The following is a 21474-nucleotide window of genomic DNA, read 5'->3' on the forward strand; positions in this document are numbered from 1 at the left end:
GATGATGCTGTGACACACCGCCCCAGACCATGACGGACCCTCCACCTCCAAATCGATCCCGCTCCAGAGTACAGGCCTCGGTGTAACGCTCGTTCCTTCGACGATAAAAGCGAATCCGACCATCACCCCTAGTGAGACAAAACCGTGACTCGTCAGTGAAGAGCACTTTTTGCCAGTCCTGTCTGGTCCAGCGATGGTGGGTTTGTGCCCATAGGCGACGTTGTTGCCGGTGATGTCTGGTGAGGACCTGCCTTACAACAGGCCTACAAGCCCTCAGTCCAGCCTCTCTCAGCCTATTGTGGACAGGCTGAGCACTGATGGAGGGATTGTGCGTTCCTGGTGTAACTCAGGCAGTTGTTGTTCCCATCCTGTACCTGTCCCGCAGGTGTGATGTTCGGATGTACCGATCCTGTGCAGGTCTTGTTACACGTGGTCTGCCACTGCGAGGACGATCAGCTGTCCGTCCTGTCGCCCTGTAGCGCTGTCTTAGGCATCTCACAGTACGGACATTGCAATTTATTGCCCTGGCCACGTCTGCAGTCCTCATGCCTCCTTGCAGCATGCCTAAGGCACGTTCACGCAGATGAGCAGGGCATCTTTATTTTGGTGTTTTTCAGAGTCAGCAGAAAGGTATTTTTAGTGTCCTAAGTTTTCATAACTGTGACCTTATAACTTACGACCGTTCCACAGATGCATGTTTATTAATTGTTTATGGTTCATTGAACCAGCATGGGAAACAGTGTTTAAACTCTTTCATATGAAGATCTGTGATGTTATTTGGATTTTGACTAATTATCTTTGAAAGACAGAGTTCATATGGCAGATAGACTTATGTATTGGAACTCTTCCTCTCCCGCACTTTAGTCTGGGGGAACTAGTGGTCAACATGCCAGATGTAAATAGACTCTGTTTTCAAGTTACTGGCCCCAAACTGCACTGGTCAGCAGATTTTCGGGCAGAATTTGTCACAACCATCTTTATAATAACCAGCAACCACGAGACTCTCTTTCTCCATGACCATCACACTTCTCCTGCCACTGCCAGGAAGCACTGCCCACTTCCTCTTTCAGGGGGCCAGGGAGAGAGAGGGCATCAAGATATCAACCACATGTCTGAATGGATCATCTTAGAGCAAGGGAATCCCATAGAAATATAATGGATGCATGCAATGTTCATCAACTCAACATTGTAGATGGAGGAAGGTTCATGGGCTATTGGGAAGAGAAGATAACCCTATATGTCCTTATCTATTTCTATGGATACCATCCCTCTACGTCTTAGCACGTATCTACAGTTGAAGTCAGAAGTTTACATACACTTAGGTTGGAGTCATTAAAACTAGTTTTTCAACCACTCCACAAATGTCTTGTTAACAAACTATAGTTTTGGCAAGTCGGATAGGACATCTACTTTGTGCATGACACAAGTCATTTTTCCAACAATTGTTTACAGACAGATTATTTCACATATAATTCACTGTATCACAATTCCAGTGGGTCAGAAGTTTACATACACTAAATTGATTGTGCCTTGAAACAGCTTGGAAAATTCCAGAAAATGATGTCATGGCTTTAGAAGCTTCTGATAAGCTAATTGACATCATTTGAGTCAATTGGATGTGTACCTGTGCATGTATTTCAAGGCCTACCTTCAAACTCAGTGCCTCTTTGCTTGACATCATGGGAAAATCAAAAGAAATCAGCCAAGACCTCAGAAGAAAAATTGTAGACCTCCACAAGTCTGGTTCATCCTTGGGAGCAATTTCCAAACGCCTGAAGGGTACCACGTTCATCTGTACAAACAATAGTACGCAAGTATAAACACCATGGGACCACGCAGCCGTCATACTGCTATATCGACATAACCTGGAAGGCCGCTCAACAAGGAAGAAGACACTGCTCCAAAACCGCCATAAAAAAGCCAGACTACGGTTTGCAACTGCACATGTGGACAAAGATCATACTTTTTGGAGAAATGTCCTCTGGTCTGATGAAACAAAAATGGAACTGTTCGGCCATAATGACCATTGTTATGTTTGGAGGAAAGAGGGGGTGCCTTGCAAGCCGAAGAACACCATCCCAACCGTGAAACACGGGGGTGGCAGCATCATGTTGTGGGGGTGCTTTGCTGCAAGAGGGACTGGTGCACTTCACAAAATAGATGGCATCATGAGGAGGGGAAATTATGTGGATATATTGAAGAAACATCTCAAGACATCAGTCAGGAAGTTAAAGCTTGGTCGCAAATGGGTCTTCCAAATGGACAATGACCCCAAGCATACTTCCAAAGTTGTGGCAAAATGGCTTAAGGACAACAAAGTCAAGGTATTGGAGTGACCACCACAAAGCCCTGACCTCAATCCTGTAGAAAATTTGTGGGCAGAACTGAAAAAGCGTGTGCGAGTAAGGAGGCCTACAAACCTGACTCGGTTACACCAGCTCTGTCAGGAGGAATGGGCTAAAATTTGCCCAACTTATTGTGGGAAGCTTTTGGAAGGCTACCCGAAACGTTTGACCCAAGTTAAACAATTTAAAGGCAATGCTACCAAACACTAATTGAGTGTATGTAAACTTCTGACCCACTGGGAATATGATGAAAGAAATAAAAGCTGAAATAAATCATTATCTCAACTATTATTCTGACATTTCACATTCTTAAAATAAAGTGGTGATCCTAACTGACAGGGAATTTTTTCTAGGATTAACTGTCAGGAATTGAGAAAAACTGAGTTTTTGGCTAAGGTGTATGTAAACTTCCAACTTCAACTGTATTATAACACCATGATTGTCACCCCAACACATCAGTCCAACTCACAACCCTGCAAACAACAGCTGTCACTCAAACAGACACTATAATAGAATTAACAGTAGTGACAGCAGTTTTAGAACTGATTAATGTCAACACGCTTACAACCAAAACAATTTTGATGTAACCGAGTAATAATACGCAGCTTATTTTATACAGACGAGACTGAACAAAAGCTATCATTGGAGTGACTGCCATGAAACAGGGAATAGGAGCAGATTCTGAATCCTTGGCTGCAGCAGGTTCAGACTGAATAGAATAAGAGTCATCATGACATTGACATGTGAGCAAGAATGAACAGAGATCATTAGCTATTTTACACTGAGTGTCCAAAACATTAAGAACACTTTCCTAATATTGAGTTGCCCTTAGAACAACCTCAATTCGTCTGGGCATGGACTACAAGGTGTCCAAAGCGTTCCACAAGGATGCTGGCCCATGTTGACGCCAATGCTTCCCACAGTTGTGTCAAGTTGGCTGGATGTGCTTTAGGTGATGGACCATTCTTGATACGCCCGGAAAAAAACTCAGCAGCATTGCAGTTCTTAACACAAACCAGTGCACCTGGCATCTACTACCATAACCTGTTCAAAGGCACTTAAATATTTTGTCTTTCTTGCCTATTCACCCTCTGAATTGCACACATACACAATTCATGTCTCAATTGTCTCAAGGCTTAAAAAATATTTTTTAACCTGTCTCCTCTGGTTGAAGTGGTTGTATCAAGTGACATCAATAAGGGATCGTAGCTTTCACCTGAATTCAACTGATCAGGCTATGTCAATGATCACCAAATAGATTCAGCCGCAGCCGATTTTTTCTGGTGTTTATGGTCGGGGGCCATAACATAATTTGCCTATAAATAATTTGCAGACTGCAAATTGACCGCAAGAAGCCCAAACAGATATGTTTGACTTAAACATAAAAATGTCAAACCTTGCTTACATTTGTATACGATCACGTGTCTGTCTATTATGCGTGGGAATATTTGCGAACAGATTTCTTAAATGCAAATCACTTGGAGCTGATTTCCTGGTGTTTTCAGTCTTTTATGTCCAACATTGAAAATTCCACAATTAAAATATTTTTTTGCTCAGATAACTTGGGGAACCCTGGTCTATATCATGGAAAGGTGTCCTTGATGTTTTCTATACTCAGTGTATGTTGCGCTGTTAGTGTAGCTCCGTGTACGTACAGTAGCCTACGTAGCCTATGTCACGTTACGATTGGAGATATGACTAGCGCCAGGCTGCAGCAGCAATACAAATTTGGAACAATGATAAACAGAACTGTTAAGTAAGCCTTTGCTTTTGTATCAGTCCATCTCAACTTGAGCCAAATCAATTTGGTAATGAGCTTATTTCTCAACTGTGTTCAACAGAATACTACACTTTCCCTCAACTAAAGCATATTGTCATATGGGAAACTTGTTACAATTTCGGGGAATAGCCTAGCTATAGCTCGACATGAAGGCAAACCCGCAACAGATATACCAACCACTGAACCAGTACCAACATTATCGATGTGTTATTTCACACCAGCTAACGTAATGTAACGGATGTGAAATGGCTAGCTAGTTAGCGGGTACGCGCTAATAGCATTTCAATCGGTTACGTCACTTGCTCTGAGACCTGAAGTAGGGTTTCCCCTTGCTCTGCAAGGGCCGCGGCTTTTGTGGAGCGATGGGTAACGGCCGTGGCCTTTGTGGAGCGATGGGTAACGACGCTTCGTGGGCGACCGTTGTTGATGTGTGCAGAAGGTCCCTGGTTCGCGCCCGTGTCGGGGCGAGGGGACGTACTAAAGTTATACTGTTACATTGATGCTGTTGACCCGGATCACTGGTTGCTGCGGAAAAGGAGGAGGTTGAAAGGGGGGTGAGTGTAACGGATGTGAAATGGCTAGCTAGTTAGCGGGTACGCGCTAATAGCATTTCAATCGGTTACGTCACTTGCTCTGAGACCTGAAGTAGGGTTTCCCCTTGCTCTGCAAGGGCCGCGGCTTTTGTGGAGCGATGGGTAACGGCCGTGGCCTTTGTGGAGCGATGGGTAACGATGCTTCGTGGGCGACCGTTGTTGATGTGTGCAGAGGGTCCCTGGTTCGCGCCCGTGTCGGGGCGAGGGGACGACGTAAAGTTATACTGTTACAGTAACATAAGTAGCCTGTGAGTGTAGGGTGCCAGTCTGTTTGTGCCAGCATCATGCCACTCCTTGTCAATGTCATCAATGAAGGAATTTAAATTATATCGAAAACAGATTTTGGTCCAGTCTAACAGAAGTAATCCCTCTGTGTCCTATCGTTTTTATTGTAAATGGGTTTTAAAATGCGTTGTTACTAGCAAATAGGTAGTAAGTTGTCTGTTGCTATTATTATAAGCATGGGTCTGTTATTGGAAAAGTGTAGAAAAAAGGACCCACCAGAACGCAATCCTCTTTGATTTGCCCTGAATTCGTACACCCCCGCGCCCTGCTGACACCACATATAGCCAGAACACAGTGGTCTTGCAAACGCAACAAAAAAAATAATATTAAATATATATTTTTAAAAGTCAGGCAGGCATGCAGGCAGTCAGCCACTGACTTCACTGTCAAGCCTCGAGCATTGCTCTTCAGCCTGGTGCATTACAAATGTCTGTCTTGCACAATAAATATGTTGAAAGGCATGACAGACATATGATAGCTATTAAGACCAGTGGCGACCCGTCATTTAGGGCAGGTGGGGCTTTAGCAAAAAAAAAATACTAAATACAAAAAAATACAAAAATATAAAAATACAATTGATGCCTGTTTTTTTCCTGTTCTTTTGGCATAAATACAAGTCACATATCAGTTTGCAAATCATGTAAAAATATTTTTATTGAGTTAATAAAGCTGAATACAAACATGGTCTCTTTTTTGCTTTCTTGGCTAAGCCAGCTCCCAAATGCAGGTGTTTCCGCCTAGCTGAGTGCTTTCTGTGATGGAGGGGCAGTCAGCGGAAAATACAGAGCATAGGCGTTGGTAATCTTCTCTAGTTGCACCGTGATTGGCTCAGTGTTCTGTCACTCATGGGGACAATACATCACCACAGAATCTACAGGGAGAACTAGTCAGCTGCCATAGACTTACATTAGAAGTGCCCATCCAAGAAGGCTCAAGATCATTGGCCACAGATAAAATGATGTCAAATCATGTTATATCTACTGTAGTTTGATTGGACTGATCATGTCAACATCGTAATTTCAAAATATTAGCTAGCAAGCTAGACAAGCAGTCATCGTCATAATTCACGTCGACAATCTACTAGCAAATCCTTTTTAATCCTTGTCATATGAAGAGAAATTATAGATCAAATGTATCGGTGCTCATCGGCCATTGGACTTAAACATTACACAAGAAGTTGGAAATCGCAAATTCAACAATTAGTGGTTTGGAAGGAATCAGTGGCTAACTGCAAAAGTTGCAAAGCAGACACTAGCCTGCTATTCAGTGGAGTGGATGTGTGGCCCAAGTCTCAGTTTAAGGGTCTCTTTTACAAGCTTAAAAGGATAAACATTCACACGCAACACCATGGGCCAGGAAAAGGTTGACTACATTGGCCATGCTGTCAATCAAGCATGACTACTACCGTGTTCAAAACAACTAGAAACTCAAGACTGGGAAATTTCAGACTTCAGTGAGTTCAAGACAACTGGGAACTTGGGAAAAAATTTGCTCCGACTGGGAAAATACGTTTTGAACGGTCATCCAACTCGGAATTCCAAGTCAGGAACTCGGGCCTCTTTCTAGAGCTCCGACCTGAAGATCACTGACGTCATGATTTAACCTTGTTTTTTTCCTGAGTTCTCAGTTGTCTTGAAAACACCATAAATCCAGAGAATGCCAGACTTTGATGACAAAGTTTCATGACAAAATTTGCCCACAAGAAAGACTGCTGCGCCACCTTCCTGTTCAAGTGATCACAGCACAACAAGGTGAGTTCAAAAATGTCTTGTATGCTGCTGCATAAATTCTGTAATATACCAGGGAGATATGTATACTGTAGCTAAGAAAGTAATACTAAGTGTATGTTGTGTAGTAAGCTGTTAGTAGCCCATGTGCCTCACCCTAGTAATTTGTTCCCTTTCCCCCTCATAACTTAGCCTACTGTTTTGACTTGGTGGTGCACATGTAGCCTATAGCCTGTTTTAGATAAATGCCATCACCGAATATTGTAAGAACTTTCATTGTCTGCTTATATTCCCCCTTTATTTATCCTACAGTTCTGACTTGGTGTACAGGGAGAATACTGTAAGAACGGCCCATGTTCTGAATTCATTTCAAAAGTGCTGAACAAATAGTTATATTGACTACATCCGTCTTAGCTCGCTCATTAATGTCTTAATCGAAGTTACGGATTGCCTCTTATCCACTCATTGTTCCCTTATGCCATAGTTTGTACATCTCAATTGTCAGTAGAAACTACATTTGTTTAAGCAAGTCAGCCATATCAGCTACAGTGCATTCGGAAAGTATTCAGACCCCTTGACTTTTTCCACACTTTGTTATGTTACAGCCTTATTCTAAAATTGATTAAATAAAACAATCTATGCACAATACCCCATAATGACAATGTGAAAACAACTTTTTAGAAATTCTTGCCAATGTATTCAAAAGAAAAAACAGAAATACCTTATTTACATAATATTCAGACCCTTTGCTATAAGACTTGAGCTCAGGTACATCCTGTTTCCATTGATCATCCTTGAGATGTTTCTACAACTTGATTGGAGTCAACCTGTGTTAAATTCAATTGATTGGACATGATTTGGAAAGGCACACACCTGTTGTATGTGCATCATTCTTAAATGGAGGAAGTTTGGAACCACCAAGACTCTTCCTAGAGCTGGCTGCCCCGGCCAAACTGAGCAATCAGGGGAGAAGGGCTCTGACAGAGCTCCAGAGAGATGTGGAGATGGGAGAACTGTGGAGATGGGAGAACCTTCCAGTAGGACAACCATTTCTGCAGCACTCCACCAATCAGGCCTTTATGGTAGAGTGGCCAGACGGAAGACACTCCTCAGTAAAAGGCACATGACAGCCCGCTTTGAGTTTGCCAAAAGGCACCTGAAGGACTCAAACTCTTTGGCCTGAATGCCATGCGTCACATCTGGAGGAAACCTGGCACCATCCCTACAGTGAAGTATGGTGGTGGCAGCATCATGTTGCTTGGATGTTTTTCAGCGATAGGGACTGGGAGACTAGTCAGGATTGAGGGAAAGATGAACAGAGCAAAGTACAGAGAGATCCTTGATGAAAACCTGTTCCAGAGCTCTCAGTACCTCAGATTGGGGCGAAGGTTCACCTTCCAACAGGACAACGAACCTAAGCACACAGCCAAGACAACGCAGAATTGGCTTCGGGACAAGTCTCTGAATGTCCTTGAGTGACCCAGCCAGAGCCCAAACCTGAACCCGATCAAACATCTCTGGAGAGACCTGAAAATAGCTTTGCAGCGAAGCTCCCCATCCAACCTGACAGAGCTTGAGAGGATCTGCAGAGAAGAATGAGAGAAACTCCATATATACATGTGCACCAGTCTTTTAGCGTCATACACAAGAAGACTCAAGGCTTTAATCGTTGCCAATGGTGCTTCAACAAAGTAGTGAGTAAATGGTCTGAATACTTACGTAAATGTCATATTTCAGTCTTTTTTTTAAATAAGAATTTGCAAACATTAAAAAGAATCTGTTTGCTTTGTCATTATGGGGTAATGTGTGCAGATTGATGAGGGGGAAAAATGATTTAATGCAGTTTAGAATAAGGCTGTGACGAAACAAAATATGGAAAAAGTCAGGGGCTCTGAATACTTTCCCGAATACACTGTATGTTTTTTAAAAAGGCAGTTAACGAGGCTGAATGAACTGTTTTGCTGCCAGACAAGGCTCAGCTGATTGCCAGGTGTAGCAGAGGTAAGGATTCACTCCATGGTGCTGAAAAGAAAGCTCTGCTGCTGGGACAGCTTTATGTAGGCCCTAACAGTTTGTGGCCACCGTTGGTCACTATTATAGTGCAATCAATGTGTTATTTAGTGTTGTGTAGTGGCTTGCTGGCATGCATACCACATCATCCACATCACCACATGACCCCTCCCTTCTCAGCCTCCAGTATTTATGCTGCAGTAGTTTATGTGTTGGTGGGCTAGGGTCAGTTTGTTATATCTGGAGTACTTCTCCTGTCTTTTCCGGTGTCCTGTGTGAATTTAAGTATACCCTCTCTAATTCTCTCTTTCTCTCTTTCTTTCTCTCTCTCGGAGGACCTGAGCCCTAGGACCATTCCTCAGGACTACCAGGCATGATGACTCCTTGCTGTCCCCAGTCCACCTGGCCTTGCTGCTGCTCCAGTTTCAACTGTTCTGCCTGCGGCTATGGAACCCTGACCTGTTCACCGGACATGCTACCTGTCTCAGACCTGCTGTTTTCAACTCTCTAGAGACAGCAGGAGCGGTAGAGATACTCTTAATGATCGGCTATGAAAAGCCAACTGACATTTACTCCTGAGGTGCTGACTTGCTGCACCCTCGACAACTACTGTGATTATTATTATTTGACCATGCTGGTCATCTATGAACATTTGAACATCTTGGCCATGTTCTGTTATAGTCTCCACCCGGCACAGCCAGAAGAGGACTGGCCACCCCTCATAGCCTGGTTCCTCTCTAGGTTTCTTCCTAGGTTTTGGCCTTTCTAGGGAGTTTTTCCTTCTACACTTGCATTGCTTGCTGTTTGGGGTTTTAGGCTGGGTTTCTGTACAGCACTTTGAGATATCAGCTGATGTAAGAAGGGCTATATAAATACATTTGATTTGATTTGATCATCCAAATCCAGACAGCTGATGTTCTGATAGTGCTGCAAAATCTGGATCCTACAAATTAGCTGGGCAAGACAATCTGGACCCTCTCTTCCTAAAATTATCTGCCGCCATTGTTGAAACCCCTACTACTAGTCTGTTCAACCTTTCTTTTGTATCGTCTGAGATTCCTAAAGATTGGAAAGCAGCCACGGTCATCCCCCTCTTCAAAGGGGGAGACACTCTAGACCCAAACTGTTACAGACCTATATCCATCCTGCCCTGCCTTTCTAATGTCTTCGAAAGCCAAGTGAACAAACAGATCACCAACCATTTCGAATCCCTCCGCTATGCAATCCGGTGTCCGAGTTGGTCACGGGTACACCTCAGCCACGCTCAAAGTCCTAAACGGTATCATAACCGCCATCGATAAAAGACAGTACTGTGCAGCCGTCTTCATCGACTTGACCAAGGATTCCGACTGTCAATCACCGTATTCTTATCGGCAGACTCAACAGCCTTGGTTTCTCAAATGACTGCCTTGTCTGGTTCACCAACTACTTCTCCGACAGAGTTCAGTGTGTCAAATCGGAGGGCCTGTTGTCCGGACCTCTGGCAGTCTCTATGGGGGTGCCACAGGGTTCAGTTCTCGGGCCGACTCTTTTCTCTGTTTTTACCAATGATGTCGCTCTTGCTGCGGGTGATTCTTTGATCCACCTCTACGCAGACAACACCGTTCTGTATACATCTGGCCCTTCTTTGGACACTGTGGTAACAAACCTCCAAACAAGCTTCAATGCCATACAACTTTTAATAAAAGTGAAATATATATATTTTTTTTGTGTGTGTTTGCCCCACGACCATGATTTACATGCTTAAATTGCCACTGAATAAGACTAGATAATAATACTGACTAGCGAGTGGAAGCATACCTCAATAAAACTTTAATAACTTTAATTATGAAGTTCATATGAATGCAACAGAATTTGCGTGTTGCTTGCTCATCCCCCTTTGCTTTGGCAAGCTTTTTTTAAGCCCATGACGTAACGTTAGCTAGCTAGTTAGATAACTATGGATATTTAGCTTGCTAGCTTATGGACTTTTAGCGGGTTAATGTCTTTTAGCTATCTAGCTAACGTTAGCTAAGTTAAAGATGCTATATGTAACTTTTTGGGCGACCCGACCAAATTCACATAAAAATGTGTGTTATGGATCTGTCATTCTCATGTAAAGCAAGTCTAAGAGCGGTAGATCATTTCTATGTGCACAAATCAGGTCCAGAGTCTGTGATGATCCCACAACAGTGACAGAGATAATACACTGTAAAATTAAGTAACTGCTTCCACAGGCTTTTTTTTGTTTACTCAACTTTTCAGACAAAGTGTTACCTGAATTTAACAATTTTAGTTTGGCCAACTTACCTCCAACATGAGAAAATGGAGGCAAAAATTCAGTCAACTTGAAATGATTTGTTTGCTCAATTTGTCTCATATGTTCATTCAACTACAAATTATGACCGCCAAAAAAGGCTGTGGAACTAGTTACACACACACACACACACACACACACACACACACACACACACACACACACACACACACACACACACACACACACACACACACACACACACACACACACACACACACACACACACACACACACACACAGTGCTTTTAACCTACAATGTTTTCAAAGTACATATTTGACACACGTTGACATACATGATTACATTGTGCATGTTCATTTATACAGTAATTAGTATTCAACATGTCCTCACCTGGGATTTAAACTCACAACCTCTTGGTTCACAGCATTCCAATCTTGATGAGATCCCTATTTAAAACATTTACACAGTGGTGTAAAGTAACAAAGTAGAAATATTTAAAAGTGTTACTTAAGTAAATCATTTTTGGGGGTATCTGTAGCCTACTTTAATTTATATATTTTTGTCAACTTTTACTTTTATTCCACTACATTCCTAAAGAAAATATGTACTTTGTACTCCCATACATTTTCCCTGACACCCAAAAGTACTAGTTACATTTCGAAGGCTCAGGCAGGACAGCAATATGGTTCAATTCACAGACCTGTCAATATAATACGTTGTCATCCCTACTGCCTCTGATCTGGCGGACTCACTAAACACAAATGCTGCGTTTATAAATAATGCCTGAGTGTTGGAGTGTGCCCCTGGCTGTCCGTAAATTAAAAAACAAGAAAATTGTGCCATCCATCTGGTTTGCTTAATATATGGAATTTGATATATAGCATTTACTTTTACTTCCTACATTTACTCAAGTATGACAATTGAGAACTTTTTCCTCCACTGTACTTAAGTACATTTAAAACCAGATACTTTTAGACTTTTACTCAAGTAGTATTGTACTGGGTGACTTTCACTTTTACTTGAGTCATTTTCTATTAAGGTATCTTTACTTTTACTCTACTTTTTCCAACACTGAGTTTACGTTTGACACTTTAGTCATTTAGCTGGTGCTCTTATCCAGAGCAACTTACAGTTAGTGCCTAGTGGTTAGAGCATTGGGCCAGTTACGAACAAGGCAGTTAACCCACTGTTCCCTGGTAGGTTGTCATTGTAAATAAGAATTTGTTATTAACTGACTTGCCTAGTTAAATGAAGGTTACATAAATAAAAACATCTTATGATAGCTAGGTGAGACAACCACATATTAAACATACAGGAAACGAACATTCCATTTATGCCAAACGATGAATATATATAATTTTGCCCCCAAAACTATTTTACTTCACTAAAATGTACATACAATCTATAAATTAAAACATCTGAGAAAAGTAATATTTTACACACACATGAAGGTACCTATATATATATATTCACCTTTATTTAACCAGGTAGGCCAGTTGAGAACAAGTTCTCATTTACAACTGCGACCTATAAGCAATTATTTCTGATGAAAAACAAAAAATCATCAGGAAGTGGATCTTCCAGCAAGACAATTACCCCAATCGCTAATCAAAATCCACAAAGAAATAGCTAACCATAAAATCAACATTTTGCAATGGCCAAGTCTCCGGACTTGAACCCCATTGAAAACCTGTGGATGGAATTGAAGAGGGCAGTACATGAGCGCAGATGAAGGATATCAAAGATCTGGAAAGATTCTGCATGGAGGAATGGTCTAAGATCCCTCCCAACGTGATCTCCAATCTCATAATTTGTTGGGGTGTGTTGTTACCCTCACAAGGATAGAGTGCTGAGAGAGAGAGAGAGAGAGAGAGAGAGAGAGAGAGAGAGAGAGAGAGAGAGAGAGAGAGAGAGAGAGAGAGAGAGAGAGAGAGAGAGAGAGAGAGAGAGAGAGAGAGAGAGAGAGAGAGAGAGAGAGAGAGAGAGAGAGAGAGAGAGAGAGAGAGAGAGGGAAGGAAGGAAGGAAGGAAAAAGAGCCAGAGAGGAAAGAGAGACAGAGTATATTCACACCTACTGATTCACTGGTCGCTGCAGTTTATTAACACTGTATTGAGAGCCAGAAAAACAGAAAGAGAGAGAGGTGTTAAGACAAACAGAAGTGGACACTGACTTAATAGAGAGAGAGAAAGCAGGACACAGTGACCACAGCGAACCCAGAGGGCTACAGGTACCACACAAGGTAAGGGCTGCACCTCTCCTACCACTCAACTCACACGCTTTTATCAACATCAAAGATTCACTGCATGTGTACGTGGAAGTGTTGGTCTCTGTATGTCCTGGACTCCATGTATGTGTGTTGAACTGTGAACTGTATTGATTGTTACTATTTCTGTTAACTCTTATATCTGAATGACTGCATTTACTTTGAGATTAAATAGGCCATTAGGGTGATTTGGATCAGGGTAAGAATTCAATTTAATTTGAGTAGAGTCCCAACTATGCAAATCTGTTTGCTAGGGCTTGACTTGAGACTATAATGTGTGTGTGTGTGAGTGTGTTTGTGTGTGTGTGTGTGTGTGTGTGTGTCTGTCTGTCTATGTATGTGTGTATTTGCACACACGTATACATGTGTGTACTTATGCATGTTTGTGTGTGTATGTATCTGTGTACCCATGGTTTCCATAGCAGATGCAGCTGTCCTGGCTGTTGGACTGTGCCGATGTCACTAGCTCTATTTCTGGAACCTGTGTTGTTCAAAGGGTCAGATAAAGTGACTTGGAATCCTAGCGAAGGCAGGAGGGGGGCAGGGGGCACTCACTAACCACACACCAGAGAGCACTGTCAGAGAGATATAGACAGACAGAGAGAGAGAGAAAGAGAGAAAAAGAGAGGGAGAGAGAGAGAGCAAGAGAGATTTCTGCCTAGAACTTTGAGGCTACACTGATTGATGGAATGGGCGTTGAATGAACATAGATATTGAATGATCAGGAGCAATTCAATAACCTTGGAAAGGAAGAGTCTGATTTGACTTTATGCTTCAGAAGAAGTTGGACAAACAGACAAAGGAAGTCCATCAAACCATGGGCGATGTATCACTCCACCAGGAGGATTCTGGGAACGATGCAACAGCCAACCAGATAGAGGACAACAACAACAATCAGGTGTGTGTGTTGATGAAGGAAACACACCCAAAAACCGATACAGACAACACCAAGACAATAGGCATACAGAGACAAACCTCAACCACCTACAGACAAACAAATACACACTTTTTTTCAAGAAACAAAAACACATACAACATGAGCCATGTAGCTTTACCATGAGGTGGCAGAGTTGTATTTGCGATGTGGTCCAATGTAGTATTTGGAGCGAAGATAGTGGGAGGGGTTGGTGGTGGTCATGGCTGGGCAACACCTGTTCCTGTGTCAAATTCTGGCACAGGAATGTTGCTGCCTTTCTCTCTCTCTCTCAACACACACACAAACACACACACACACACACACACACACACACACACACACACACACACACACACACACACACACACACACACACACACACACACACACACACACACACACACACACACACACACACACACACACACACACACACACACACACACACAAACATGTGTCCATCCTATTTCCACTGATGAGTCACTACCCTGAAACATGACCAGGAGTGACACCTGGGACAGTTCCTCAAGTGCACTTACCTAACATAAATCCAACATACTGTGTTATCTGCAACGTTATATATCTTAAAAGTAAGTTGAATATTTGCATTACATAAAAACAACATAAACATGTAATATGCTTCAGTTGTAACTTATTAAAGTCATGAAACATTATGATAGACATGTGTGTAATATTACAGCCATAAACAACTCTGTACAGCCGGGGGCATGTGTTCTGAGCACCAAAGTAACTATGGGGATTCCCTGGAGTGAAGCAGACTAATTTCCTATTTAAGTACTTAACTATGTATACTGTCACTTTACATAGTCTCTCCCCTCAACAACTGATTTAAAATCAGGTCTCTGACAACAGTTCTGTCCTATAATCCTAACCAAAACTACCTCAAGTGCTCAGAATTGCCAATTGTAATCTTATCTGGTTTGTCTCTCAGACAGAGAGAGAAGCTCCAGTCCAGGAGTGTGGCCCCCCGAAGAGAGAGCACCTGACGGAGGACATAGTGGAAGGTCATAGGGTCAAGTCAGGGGCTAATAGGGCGAAAACTCCAGAACAGGCAACAGGGGCTAGCATTGAAAACATAGAGGAGTCTCAGCCAGTAACTGACACCAATGAGGTTAATGGTGAAAAGGCTTGTAAGGGTGAGGAAGGGCCGTGTCATGGTGCAGACACCGGAGAAACAGAAGACCACAAATTGGTGAACGGAGAGGGGGAGAGAGAGATGGAGGAGCACAAGAATAGAAAGGGGCAAGAGGTGGTCAAGAAAGGAGAGATTGAGAAAAAGAAAGAGGAGCTGAAAGAGGACAAAGAGAAGGGGGGAGAAAATAATGCCAGGAAAGAGGGGAAGGGGGGAAAAATAGAAAAGAGAAAAGGAGATGAAGAGAATAGGAAAGACAGAAAAATAAAGGCAGGGAAGGGAGAGGCAGGGAAGGAAGTGGCAGGGAAAGGAGATGCAGGGAAGGGAGAGGAAGGGAAGGGAGAGGGAGGAGAGGCAGAGGAAGGGAAGGCACCAGACAACAAGAGCAAAGCAGTAAAAGAAAAGGAAGGGGCAGGAGGAGGAAAGGTTAAAGAGAAAAGCAAGGAGGTGGAGAAGCAAGGGAAGACCAAAAGAAAGAGTGGCTTGAATCCCACCGCCTCTACCCCATCCTCTGCAGCCCCCTCTGTGGTCCGACCCCGGAACTCTGCCCGCTCTGCCAGGATGTCCAGAAAAAATGACATCATAGCAAAGTTCCAGCAAAATGCACCTGAGTAAGTTCTGACATGTATAATGTGTTCCAATGTGTATAATTAAATCTATAATCTGTATTAATATAACAACATTTTAATGGGGAGAGTTGTATTTGTCTTTTGATTTATTTTAAGGACACCGGTTGTCCCCAACTTCAAACTTCAGAGATCATCTATGGCTGTGGCAAGTGGGGCATCAATCAAACAGAAAGTGCTTTCATGGTGTGCCAACAAAACACGCAACTATGAGGTGAGGGGATGGTCATGCACAAGAGACATAAGAGGTGACATCTGGGGAACCATAACCCTGCTTGCCACCCTCTCTTTCCCAGGGTGTTTCCATAGAGAACTTCTCATCTTCATGGTGTGATGGGCTGGCGTTCTGTGCACTCATCCATCGCTTCTTCCCAGATGCTTTTGACTTCTCAGCCCTGAACGCATCTGAGAAAGAGAAGAACTTCACCCTGGCCTTCAACACAGCAGAGTACGAAGCTGTATGTGTGTGTGTGTGTTTGTGTCTGAGTGTGTGTGTGTTGTAAAGTAATCATCCTCTCTCTCTCTCTCTCTCTCTCTCTCTCTCTCTCTCTCTCTCTCTCTCTCTCTCTCTCTCTCAGGACCATGGCTGACTGCTACCCCCTGTTGGAGGTTGGTGATATGCTCCTGATGGGGAACAGACCAGATCCTATGTGTGTGTTCACCTATGTCCAGGCCCTCTGTCATCACCTCTCCAAAATAGAGAAGGAGAAGAAGGACAAGGAAGAAAAGGAGAAGAAGGACACAGCAGAGGAAAAGAAGAGTGAAAAGATGACCGACGGAGAGGTAGAAACCACTACAGAGAAGAAAGAGGAAGAGAGTATGGGAGGGGAGAACAAAGGAAAAGATGGGAAAGAGAACGAAACCGAGGAGAGCTCAGCGGTGGAGGGAGAGAAAGAGAAAGAGAGAGAGGAGTTGAGAAGAGAAGTTGAAGCGCAGGCTTAAGCTAATGCTAAAGATACATTGAAAAGACCAAAGGAGAGAGATTCAGAGAGATTAAGAAAGACTTAAGCTACATCATGAAGTAGAGTCTTACAGTGTTCAACACGAGTGTGTGTGTAGCGTATATGAGCATCATTTCTTAAAGAGTGACACATTACTACTGTGTATTGAAAAGCTGGCTTTGTGAAGGTTTGGAATTATGCTCAGATTCCAACAATGTGTGTCAATTGTAACCTGTTGTGATATTTTAAACATTATTTAACATGCTGTGTTTTGGAACTTTGTGCAGAGGAACATTAAACGTCAATGTGTATTATAATGTATTCTTTTGATTTATTCTTCAGACAGACCACCCATGTATACTACCGTTCAAAAGTTTGGGGTCACTTAGAAATGTCCTTGTTTTTGAAAGAAATGCAAAAAAATTTGTCCATTAAAATAACATCAAATTGATCAGAAATACAGTGTAGACATTGTTAATGTTGTAAATAACTATTGTAGCTGGAAACGGCTGATTTTGTATGGAATATCTACATAGGCGTACAGAGGCCCATTATCAGCAACCATCACTCCTGTGTTCCAATGGCACATTGTGTTAGCTAATCCAAGTTGATCATTTTAAAAGGTTAATTAATCATTAGAAAACCCTTTTGCAATTATGTTAGCACAGCTGAAAACTGCTGTGTTGGTTAAAGAAGCAATACAACTGGCCTTCTTTAGACCAGTTGAGTATCTGGAGTATCCGCATTTGTGGGTTCGATTACAGGCTCAAAATGGCCAGAAACAGAGTCCTTTCTTCTGAAACTCCGTCTACTCTTGTTCTGAGAAATGAAGGCTATTCCATGTGAGAAATTGCTAAGAAACTGAAGATCTCGTACAACGCTGTGTACTATTCCCTTCACAGAACAACGCAAACTGCCTCTAACCAGAATAGAAAGAGGAGTGGGAGGCCCCGGTGCACAACTGAGAACGAGGACAAGTACATTAGAGTGTCTAGTTTGAGAAACAGATGCCTCACAAGTCCTCAACTGGCAGCTTCATTAAATAGTACCCGCAAAACACGAGTCTCAACGTCAACAGTGAAGAGGCGAATCCGGGAGGCTGGCCTTCTAGGCAGAGTTCCTCTGTCCAGTGTCTGTGTTCTTTTGCCCATCTTAATCCTTTCTTTTTATTGGCCAGTTTGAGATATGGCTTTTTCTTTGCAACTCTTTGCAAGCTATGGATCTTTTCATCGAGACCACACTAAATATACATATACATTATACTGGCCAAACATGCAGGCAGAAATTAAAGACTTTGTCAGCAGCTGTACCACATGCGACGAGCACGCGCATGAACAGCAAAATGAAACCATGATGTTGCAAGAATTACCCACAAGGCCCTAGCAGATCGTCTGCATGGTTATTCAGTAACAGACAAAAGTACGATCTTCTCATCATTGATCACTACTCTGACTTTTGGGAAATTGAACTGCTCCCTGACTTGTCTGCAGAGACAGTCATAAAGTGCTGCAAGGCGCAGTTTGCAAGGCAAGGTCAGCCTGACAAGGTCATCACGGACAATGGCACACAACTCATTGCACAACTCAAGCGTTTCGCCTCAGAATGGGAGTTTGACCACATGACCTCCTTTCCAAAGCTCCCATTGGCAAATGGCAAGGCAGAGTCAGCTGTCAAGGTTGTAAAAATAACTTTTACGCAAGGCCTTGCATAACGGACACGACCCCTGGAAAGCCATCTTACAGTGGAGGAACACACCCAGAAAACATGGACAGCAGCGCAACGCCTTCTGTCGAGACGTCTTCTATGACCAGACTGCTTGAGACATACCAGAGCTGGAGGTGGGTGAGACAATAAGGATGAAACCCACTGCCGGGCGACCACACTGGATTTTGGAGAAATCTACAGAAAGTCACACCATGTTCTTACCTGGTGGATGTCGGTGGCTCTCTCTAACCGGGTGGATCTGTAAGTAGCAGACAAACCAGAACAACACGCCATACACTCACTCGGAAGAGCCGGATCACAGTCCAGGCCTAAGGGCAAGGGGCGCAAATACTGAAAATGTGACTTGAGCAGGGGTGAAGACTGAAGACTCACATCATACAGCGAGTCCTATTGTTTTTTAAGTAATATTTTGGCACAGAAAATATAAAAATATATAAAAACGTTGAGGTTATTAGCATAGCCCCTTTTACACCCCTGGCTTACCCCTACTAGCTAACCACTAGCAGCCTTGAAATACACAACTTATTAGCAGTTCAGCACATCAGAATTTCTCGTACTGTTACACGAAATCAAGATAAACCTTTACCATCATAGTAGACATTGAACGTCTATAAGGGTCTTTCTATAAATAATTGGGCCAATGTTTGACTGTCACGTTCCTGACCTGTTTTCTGTTGTTTTGTATGTGTTTAGTTGGTCAGGACGTGAGCTGGGTGGGAATTCTATGTTGTGTGTCTAGTTTGTCTGTTTCTATGTCCAGCCTAATATGGTTCTCAATCAGAGGCAGATGGTAATCGTTGTCCCTGATTGAGAATCATATATAGGAGGCTTGTTTTGTGTTGGGATTTTGTGGGTGTTTGTTTCCTGTCTCTGTGTTTGTGTTCTGCACCAGATAGGTCTGTATCGGTTTTCACGTTTGTTATTTTGTAAGTTGTTTGTAGTGTTCACTTGTTCTTTAATTAAACATGTTGAGCACTGGCTACGCTGCATTTTGGTCCTCTCCTTCACCTCAGGAAGAAAACCGTTACAGAAACACCCACCAAACCCGGACCAAGCAGCGTAGCAACGGGGAGCAGCAGCGGCCCAGTACACAGGACTACTGGACACAGGAGGAATGGTCTTGGGAGATCATGGACGGAAAAGGACCCTGGGGAAGGGTTGGAGAGAATCGCCGCTCTCGGGAGAAGGAGGCAGCCACAGCCCAGGAGCGGTGGATTGAGGAGGCAGCACGTAAGAGAGGCTGGAAGCCCGAGAGGCTCACCCAAAAATGTATTGGGGGGGGGGGGGCTAAAGGGGAGTGTGGCGAAGCCGGGTTGGATACCTGAGCCAACTCCCCGGGCTTACCGTGGAGTGAGAGGGCGTCGTACTGGTCAGACACCGTGTTATGCGGTGGAGCGCACGGTGTCCCCAGTACGCGTGCTTAGCCCAGTGCGGGCTATTCCACCTTGCCGCACTGGTAGGGCTAGGTTGGGCATCGAGCCGGGTGCCATGAAGCCGGCCCAACATATCTGGCCTCCAGTACGTCTCCTCGGGCCGGCGTACATGGCACCAGCCTTACAGGTGGTGTCCCCGGTTCGCCTGCATAGCCCAGTGCGGGCTATTCCACCTCGCCGCACTGGCAGGGCTACGGGGACCATTCAACCTGGTAAGGTTGGGAAGGCTCGGTGCTCAAGAGCGCGTGTCCTCCTTCACGGTCCGGTATATCCGACGCCACCTTCCCGCCCCAGCCCAGTACCACCAGTGCCTACACCACGCACCAGGCTTCCAGTGCATCTCCAGAGCCCTGTTCCTCCTCCACGCACTCTCCCTATGGTGCGTGTCTCCAGCCCAGTGCCTCCAGTTCCGGCACCACGCACCAAGCCTCCTGTGCGTCTCCAGAGCCCTGTACGCACTGTTCCTTCTCACCGCACTCGCCCTGAGGTGCGTGCCCTCAGCCCGGTACCTCCAGTTCCGGCACCACGCATCAGGCCTATAGTGCGTCTCAGCCGGCCAGAGTCTGCCGTCTGCCCAGCGGTGCCTGAACTGCCCGTCTGCCCAGCGCCGTCTGAACTGCCCGTCTGCTCAACGCCGTCTGAACTGTCCGTCTGCCCAACGCCGTCTGAACTGTCCGTCTGCCCAACGCCGTCTGAGCTGGCCGTCTGCCAAGCGCCATCCGTCTCCCCAGCGCAATCTGAGCCATCCGTCTCCCCAGCGCCATCTGAGCCATCCATCTCCCCAGCGCCGTCTGAGCCATCCGTCTGTCCCGAGCCGTTAGAGCCGCCCGTCTGTCCCGAGCCGTCAGAGCCGTTCGTCAGTCAGGAGCCGCTAGAGCCATTCCTCAGTCAGGATCTGCCAGGGCCGCCAACCAGACAGGATCTGCCAGAGCCGCCAACCAGACAGGATCTGCCAGAGCCGCCAACCAGACAGGATCTGCCAGAGCCGCCAACCAGACAGGATCTGCCGGAGCCGCCAACCAGACAGGATCTGCCGGAGCCGTCAGCCAGCCATGAGCGTCCAGAGCCGCCAGACAGTCATGAGCCGCCCTACAGTCATGAGCTGCCCTACAGTCATGAGCTGCCCTACAGTCATGAGCTGCCCTACAGTCATGAGCTGCCCTACAGTCATGAGCTGCCCTACAGTCATGAGCTGCCCTACAGTCCTGAGCTGCCCTACAGTCATGAGCTGCCCTACAGTCCTGAGCTGCCCCTCTGTCCTGAGCTGCCCCTCTGTCCTGAGCTGCCCCTCTGTCCTGAGCTGCCCCTCTGTCCTGAGCTGCCCCTCTGTCCTGAGCTGCCCCTCTGTCCTGAGCTGCCCCTCTGTCCTGAGCTACCCCTCTGTCCTGAGCTACCCCTCTGTCCTGAGCTACCTCTCTG

The 21474-nt window shown here is 44.5% G+C and overlaps 1 protein-coding gene across 3 annotated transcripts; it reads left to right on the forward strand.

The window, feature by feature from the left end:
- The first annotated feature begins 12814 nt into the window (after positions 1-12814).
- LOC139574368 (smoothelin-like protein 1) lies at positions 12815-17214 on the forward strand. Of its 3 annotated transcripts, none has more exons than XM_071398877.1 (6): positions 12815-13237; positions 14043-14159; positions 15130-15941; positions 16056-16170; positions 16253-16404; positions 16535-17214. In XM_071398877.1, exons 2-6 carry the CDS (start codon positions 14079-14081, stop codon positions 16896-16898), a joined length of 1524 nt encoding a protein of 507 aa, XP_071254978.1. In that variant the 5' UTR covers positions 12815-13237; positions 14043-14078; the 3' UTR covers positions 16899-17214. The 3 variants fall into 3 exon arrangements, with proteins under 3 accessions (XP_071254978.1, XP_071254979.1, XP_071254977.1); XM_071398878.1 differs by having other exon boundaries at positions 12968-13237; positions 14040-14159; XM_071398876.1 differs by lacking the exon at positions 12815-13237 and having other exon boundaries at positions 13897-14159.
- The last annotated feature ends 4260 nt before the right edge of the window (positions 17215-21474 follow it).

The sequence above is a fragment of the Salvelinus alpinus genome, chromosome 4, assembly GCF_045679555.1.
Source record: "Salvelinus alpinus chromosome 4, SLU_Salpinus.1, whole genome shotgun sequence".
Lineage (NCBI taxonomy): Eukaryota > Metazoa > Chordata > Actinopteri > Salmoniformes > Salmonidae > Salvelinus > Salvelinus alpinus.

Bases quoted from the DNA above. Each gene is read 5' to 3' on its own strand.
- LOC139574368 (XM_071398876.1), top strand. From the start codon at position 14,031: ATGCTTCAGAAGAAGTTGGACAAACAGACAAAGGAAGTCCATCAAACC. The intron at 14,160-15,129 runs GTGTGTGTGTTG...TTTGTCTCTCAG, and splicing joins AGGACAACAACAACAATCAG to ACAGAGAGAGAAGCTCCAGT. The intron at 16,405-16,534 runs GTACGAAGCTGT...TCTCTCTCTCAG, and splicing joins CTGGCCTTCAACACAGCAGA to GACCATGGCTGACTGCTACC.